The 6,886-nt window shown below is 50.2% G+C and overlaps 1 protein-coding gene across 1 annotated transcript; it reads left to right on the top strand.

Annotated features, from left to right (window-relative positions):
- Positions 1–2,605: 2,605 nt before the first annotated feature.
- On the top strand, positions 2,606–3,884 carry LOC123089403 (uncharacterized). The gene is made up of 2 exons (XM_044511090.1): positions 2,606–3,296; positions 3,367–3,884. Exons 1-2 carry the CDS (start codon positions 2,691–2,693, stop codon positions 3,625–3,627), a joined length of 867 nt encoding a protein of 288 aa, XP_044367025.1. The 5' UTR covers positions 2,606–2,690; the 3' UTR covers positions 3,628–3,884.
- Positions 3,885–6,886: the final 3,002 nt, after the last annotated feature.

Raw genomic sequence — 6,886 nt, 5'->3', positions numbered from 1 at the left:
TTGGCCATCGTTCGCGACTTCTGTGATCGTGAACCTTTCATCCTGGCCCAACCTTTTCTTCGGGCCTCGTCTTCTTACGGAAGTTTGGCTCGATCCGGAGGGCTAAAAGAAGAAAGAAGCGTTAATATATGTACGTACCAAAACAATTAATGCATCAAGTCAGCACATGCTTAATATATATATATATATATATATATATATATATATATATATATATATATATATATATATATATATACCTCGCCGGACTTTGCAACAGCTCCCGCCTCCATTCAGTCACTGGAGCCGTCATCATGATCTCCTTCCTCCGCCATTCTTTCACCGGAGCCCTCATGATCTCCTTCCTCCTCCATTGTTGGATTACCGGAGGCATAATCATCTCCCTGACCATTGGTGTCGTTGAGAAACGACAAGGGATCACCTCCGGAGAGGATTATATCCCCCAACAACTGTTCTTGTTCTTAGTCTCTTTCCATAGTTTCTGCAAATATTACAACATGGCAATATACAAACATTAGAGATGGATTAGTGGCAAACATAGACCTAGCTAATCACAACAAGGAATCATATGCATATATGAGCAATGGATTAGTTACAGACTGCCTCTCTCATGCATGTCCGACGACCCCCCTCATGTCAAAGTTATTGGGGTTATACTTCCAATAGAGGACACTTTGCAAAAAATAAACGTTGTGCAGAAGATCAAACTATCCATGGATTCTACCCCATTGACCTATGCCGGCAACAATAGATTTTTTTGGTTGAACTTTTTTTAGGTAACATTGGACACTAAGAAGTTTCGCTCCTGAGTTTCTAAATGAAAATTCATTAGGAGGGTTCTTTCCTGCATGGGTTTCATCTTACAAGATTGTTATTTTCAGGTGACTAGACAATTGCATGTGCATTGCAATGGGAGGATAAATATTCTATTATGTTAGCTCGTGATTTAGCTGCCCATATTAGTGTGATTGTGTAAAAAAATAGAAGTTTATTTGGTAAACTTATTTCATAAACATTATCGACTTACTAAAGAAAACAAAATTGTGTTTGTCAAGTCAACAAGAGGTGAGCCCGTCGATGCGGTTTTTAGGTAAAAGCCCATGAAAAAAAAAAGAATCAAAGACGGGAGAAAAAATCATAAAAAAGGTGAGAAGATGGGGGAAACATACGTATGGTTGACGAAGGATGAGCGAGCAAAAGAACATTGCTTTCCTTAAGTAGGAGAAATGATAGTAGGTTTTTCCTATCGTCTCAGGAAATTTCTACATGTCTACCTAAATATGCTACATCTAGTGGTACAAATAACGATATTACAGCAATGCAATGTATATCATAAACTATGTATACCTTGTTGTTCTATATTATAGCTCCAATTTTTATTGTTCTTGGCTTGTAGTGTATCCCATTCATGAAAACATATATTCGCTTTTATAAATCTCGTTGAAATGTTTTTTTTAGAAAAAGGAGAAGTACCTCCGGCCTCTCACGACGACACCGAGATCTTCGACTTAGCTCCCACAGGTCATCCACCCGGGGCGGAAGATAACGAATGGGAGACAAAGTCCTAACTAAATCAACACACAATAACATGTTGTTGTATGTGTTGTATGAATTATGTCATATGTCATATTCCTTCCGTTCCTAAATATAAGTCTTTTTAGGGGTTTTTAATGGATTACAACATACGGATGTATATAGACATATTTTAGAGTGTAGATTCACTCATTTTGCTCTGTATGTAGTCCCTTGTTAAAATCTCTAAAAAGACTTATATTTGGGAACGGAGGGAGTATTTCGTATGTCATTTTTAACTAGGTGTCATGCGTGATCTTCGTCCCATGCCTATGCACATTGCATGAAGGGAGGAGAAATGGGGATTGCCGCGAGGACAAATGACGCTCACCCTCTGATTTGCCTGGACATACGTGGGAGATGCCTTTGCGACACACCCTTGGAGATGCCTTTAACTAGACAACCGGAATAATTGCAGGATGTCCATGGATCACGTGGTAAGCTAGCAGGGCTGCCGGGGTACGCAAATCCTTCCATCAATCTACATCAACCTAGAACTAGACCGACCAAACGGTCGCCGGTGTTCACACACCACAACGACGGCCGGAAGTTGTGTACATCGTCGCAGGTTCGCAACACATGAAGTATATACGTACAGTGCTAGTCCGGTCCGGCGTTCTTCCAGGTCCGCCCGGCGCGTACCTATCTGCGTGGTTACGGTCGCCGTCGCCGTCGCGTCCGGTGTCCTTCCATGCTCCGGTCGCCGTCGCAAGAGGCGACAGCAGCTGGTGCGTCATGGGCTGCATTCTCAAGGCCCACTTTGGTCTGTCCATTGGAACCCAACAAGAGTGCATGGCCCACAAGCTGATGGGCCTGCTCATTTTTTATTTTTTAGTCGCTGATGGGCCTGGTTAATTTACACCATTCTGTTCAGTTTTGGAAACGGCGGGTGCGCATGGTGGCGACAAAATAGGCGAGGGCGGTTGCGAAGAGAGCGGGGAGAAGCGCGGATCGTGCGAAGCGGATAGGGCCCACCTGTCGGCGCCGCTATTTGCCGGCAGTTCCCCCTTCTGTCCAAGGCGGTTCAGTTACGCTCTGCTCTCCGTGTAGGCTGTAGGCTGCAAGCCAGCGCGCGACAGCAACCGACCGCCCCACGCTCCAGTACGCGCGCGCCGTCCATGGCGGTGAGCTTCCACCCGGCATTTCCATTGGCAACCGCTCCGCCGCTGCCCCACCACCTCGACGCCACCGCCGACCCGGAGGTCGCCGACGCGCTCCTCGGCTTCCTCTGCGACCCGATCGACCCCGCCATGGACGCCGGCATCGACGGCTTCCTCGACCTCAGCCCCGTCGACCCCGACGATGGCGCTGACGTCGACGACCTGCAGCCGTGCGCCAAGAGGCCGCGAGCCGGCTGCGGCGGCGACGACGACGGCCACGCGTGGCTCGACTTCGAGGGCGTCGACGGCCACCCATGGAGGCCGGAGTTCGCGACCGAGTTCGTCCTGCCACTGCCCCCGCCCCCGCCGCAGATGCCTCACGCGGGGTTCGTGCGCGGAGCGGACGCGAGAAGAGCCGAGGGCAACGCGCGCGTGGGACAGACCGCGCCTAGCGCGGCGGCGAGGGAGCGCCGGAGGCGGATCAGCGAGAAGACGGCGGAGCTGTCGCGCCTGGTCCCCGGCGGCCACAGGCTGAACACCGCCGAGATGCTGCAGGAGGCCGGCCGCCACGTGAAGCTCCTCCAGGCCCAGGTCGGCGTGCTCGCGCTCATGGGCACCCTCGAGGTAACGATGAGCAGCAACCGCCACAACGTTCCTCTGTTCTTTGTGCGTTTAACTGGTTTAATTCCGGCAGGAGAAGATCGTACCGCCCGTGGCGCGAGAGCGAATGCACGCGCTGCTCACCTGCGGCGGCGTGCAAGAGCGGCTGGCGACGGAGGGCAAGTGCTTGGTGCCGAGGAAACTGGTGGAGGCCATGGCCGAGGACAAGGCCGTCAGGTCCAACAAACCGCTGATCAGAGACCTCACCAGGTTCAGCGAGTCGCTGCCGGAGCAGGAGCGGCCAGACGCGGAGTCTCCGACAACGGCAGCAACGCGCGCGCATGCGCATCCGTGACCGTGCCCGTCTCGACCATGCGCGCACGGTGGGTCGTTGTCAGTTTTTGAAGACAACAATCGTCGTGCATGCGCCGCCGCCGTTGTCCCTTCTCTCTCTCTCTCTCTCTCTTTTTTTTTGGAGAAGCCGCTGTCCCTGTTGATAAGATGCATGGATGCGTATGCATAGGTAATCAGTAGGTTAATTAGGTGTAGGCATCACGGTTAAGTTTGGTCTGTTTGGTTGAAGCTAAATGTAGTAACGCCGCATGACACCGTTCGAACACCGCTGGATTTTGTAAGTGCGTGTATGGGACGATGGATCACATCATATGAATATATGATTATTGATAGATTTGGTGACTTTTTTTTTTGAAGTTCAGACCGTCCTCTATTTATTCATGGTAGGCAGGAATCTCTGCCGATATAATCTCCGGGATACAATCAGGTGGCTGCTCATGTAGCCAAACCATTTGCAGTCCTTCCAACCCAACTTTAGCTAAGCTATATGGGCTGCACCATTTGCAGTCCTTCTAACCCAACTCACCTTCCATCGTCGTCTAGACTCCAGCAACATTTTAACTTCCTCGATCAGCGGCCCCAGCGTAGACAAGTCTCTTTCTTTGCTCTGGAGCTTCGTCGCAATTTCTTTACAATCCGTCTCAATGTGAAGCTCGATGGCATTCAGTTCATCAGCCAGCAGTGCTGCACGCCGGCAAGCCTGAAGCTCCATCTTTGCCGGGTCTACAGTCTGATGGTAAGAGTGGCAGGCTCCCCCTAAATAAGCCCTTCGTCGTTTCTAAAGACCACTCCCACTCTTCCTCTATCTCCATTTTTTGAAGCTGCCCCATCAATGTTCACTTTTATCCATCCCGGATCCGGCGCCTCCCACTTTTGAACTGGGTTCAGCTTTGCACTTTTACTCTTGCGGCCGTGAATATTCTGCCATTCTTCCATAACCTTTACCACAGACCGCGCTATATCGGCCGCTTCTTCTATCCTCTTGCCATCCCTCACATTATTCCTCGCAAGCCATAGCCCATATACCTCCTGAACCATGACCGCCTTTTCGTCATCAAAAGCTTCGGCAAACCAAGTCAGCAGCCATCTTGCCAGCGCACTCTGGGAGCTAGCGGACACCGGTGGGATCGCCACCGGAACTCCCAATTCCGAGTGCATGACATTCCAGAATTTCGCCGAGTGATAGCACCCCCAGAACCTGTGGTAATTTGTTTCCTCACGACCACAAGCGACGCAAAATACCCCAGGTTTAATTCTCCTCCTATGAAGCTCCGAACCTACTGCCAAGCCATTCCGAATCAGACGCCATGTGTGTGTTTTAACCTTGCCCGGAGCTACTGTATCCCACAAGCTTAACCAGGACTTGTGATCTGCCACCGATGATGACGATTTCGGCCGTCCGGACTTGAGTCTTTTTTGTGTCATACGTAGGTGGTAAGCGGACCTGACAGTGAACGCACCGTTTTTTGTGTAATTCCATGCCAAGAAGTCTTCCATGCCCGGCCCTCCTACTGTGATGTGCAGTATTTCCTTTGCTTCATCCGGAGGGAACATCCGTTGAACTTTGCTTACATCCCATGAGCGGCCCTGATGGTCCAGCAAATCACAAATTATGTTTATACCATGTACGTAGTCCTGGCCCAGTGGCTTCAGGCTACCTTTCCTTGAGACCCAGTTGTCATGATGTATCCTAATTCTTGACCCATCACCGATCCTCCATATAAGTCCATCTAACATCAGATTTCGGCCATGGAGAATACTTCTGAAAGTGAAAGATCCTCCTCCCGGACAGGTAGCATTCAGAATTGAGCCATCTCTGAAATATCTAGCTTTTAGTACCCTCGCACACAGCGATGATGGAACCTGCAAAATACGCCACGCCTGCTTTGCTAGCAGAGCTTGGTTGAATGCTTCCGGATCACAAAACCCAAGACCTCCTTCATGCTTCCTAGTGCACATCTTGTCCCATGCAATACAGTGTACCTTCCTTTCACCATTCACTGCACCCCACCAGAAGTTTGAAGAGATCGATGACAGGTTCCCGCACATTTTCTTTGTGAGTTGAAAGCAGCTCATGGTGAATGTTGGTGTGGATTGGAGACCGGATTTAACTAGTAGCTCCCTCGCTATCTTGGATAGGCCCTGTCCCTTCCATCCTGAAACTTTCCCTCTAACACTCTCTTCGACATATTTGAAAGTTCCGTCTTTGGATCTTCCCACGACCGTGGGGAGTCCCAAGTACCTCTCACTCAGGGCCTCTGTCTATATGCTCACAGCTTGCTTGAGAATTGCTTTATCCTCCTCCTTACTACCCTTACCAAAAAAGTGTTGGAAATATGAGCAATTTACCGAATGATTTTATTAATAGAAATACTAGATAAAGCATGACTAGTATAGCAGTGATAAAACAAGCCATGCTATTTGAAAAAGAGAAGGTAAATAATATCTGCATATATGAGCTAGAACCGATCATCTCGAGCAGACAGTAGATCAAGATGCATATATGAAGTAGAGCCTAACATGTGTAGAGCAAACACTAGAAGAAGGAACTGTTGCAGGACTTCTAACAGGAAAGATAAGAACACGTACTGGACAACAGCCGGAGCAGAGGCACTGGACTTGGGGTCGGTGTCCTCCATGTCGTAGAGGAGGTTGTCGACGTCGGGGAAGTAGTCATCGTCGAGGAAGTAGTCGTCGGAGTCCGGGGCGTCCGTGACGAAGAAGTCAGTAGTCGCGCAGAGCACTCCCCAAAAAACTTATCACCCTTCTCCCGTACATGACTCAAAAGGTGCAGTTCCGGAGGCCTACTGTCCTGATCTGCGGTGCACGCCGCAAGCCGGGATGAGGAAGAACGTAACAGCAGTGCAGTGCTCAGGAACTTGTGGCGAGAGGAGGAAGAGATTCTGGTGCGTCTCTCTGAGAGGAGCGACCTCCCTTTTATAGGCGCAAGAGAAGGAGGCGAGAGGCTGCGCCGGGAGCTGAAGGGAACGCGGGAGATGAAACGAACAGGCAGCAGCCGAAGAGGCGCGCCGTTTGGATTCAGTGTCCGCTACAGAAAAATGTTTCAGCTTCCGAGTGACCTTTCGTATACCCGTAGTGCGTGGCAAAAATTTAGACATCGGCCGGCTCATTCCCGCAACCCGCAACCCGCGGCGCGTCGTGACGAGGCGTGGCGTGGCGAGGCGGGCGGCGGAGGAGGAGCGCGCGTGGGTGTCCCTCTTGTTCTCATGCTCATACAAGTGGGGGAGGAGCCTCCCCTA

The sequence above is a fragment of the Triticum aestivum genome, chromosome 4B (genome assembly GCF_018294505.1).
Source record: "Triticum aestivum cultivar Chinese Spring chromosome 4B, IWGSC CS RefSeq v2.1, whole genome shotgun sequence".
Taxonomy (NCBI): Eukaryota; Viridiplantae; Streptophyta; class Magnoliopsida; order Poales; family Poaceae; genus Triticum; species Triticum aestivum.
The sequence above is the reverse complement of the archived record's forward strand: the minus strand, read 5'-3'. Positions and strand labels throughout refer to the sequence as shown.

Bases quoted from the DNA above. Each gene is read 5' to 3' on its own strand.
- LOC123089403 (XM_044511090.1), top strand. From the start codon at position 2,691: ATGGCGGTGAGCTTCCACCCGGCATTTCCATTGGCAACCGCTCCGCCG. The intron at 3,297-3,366 runs GTAACGATGAGC...TAATTCCGGCAG, and splicing joins CGCTCATGGGCACCCTCGAG to GAGAAGATCGTACCGCCCGT.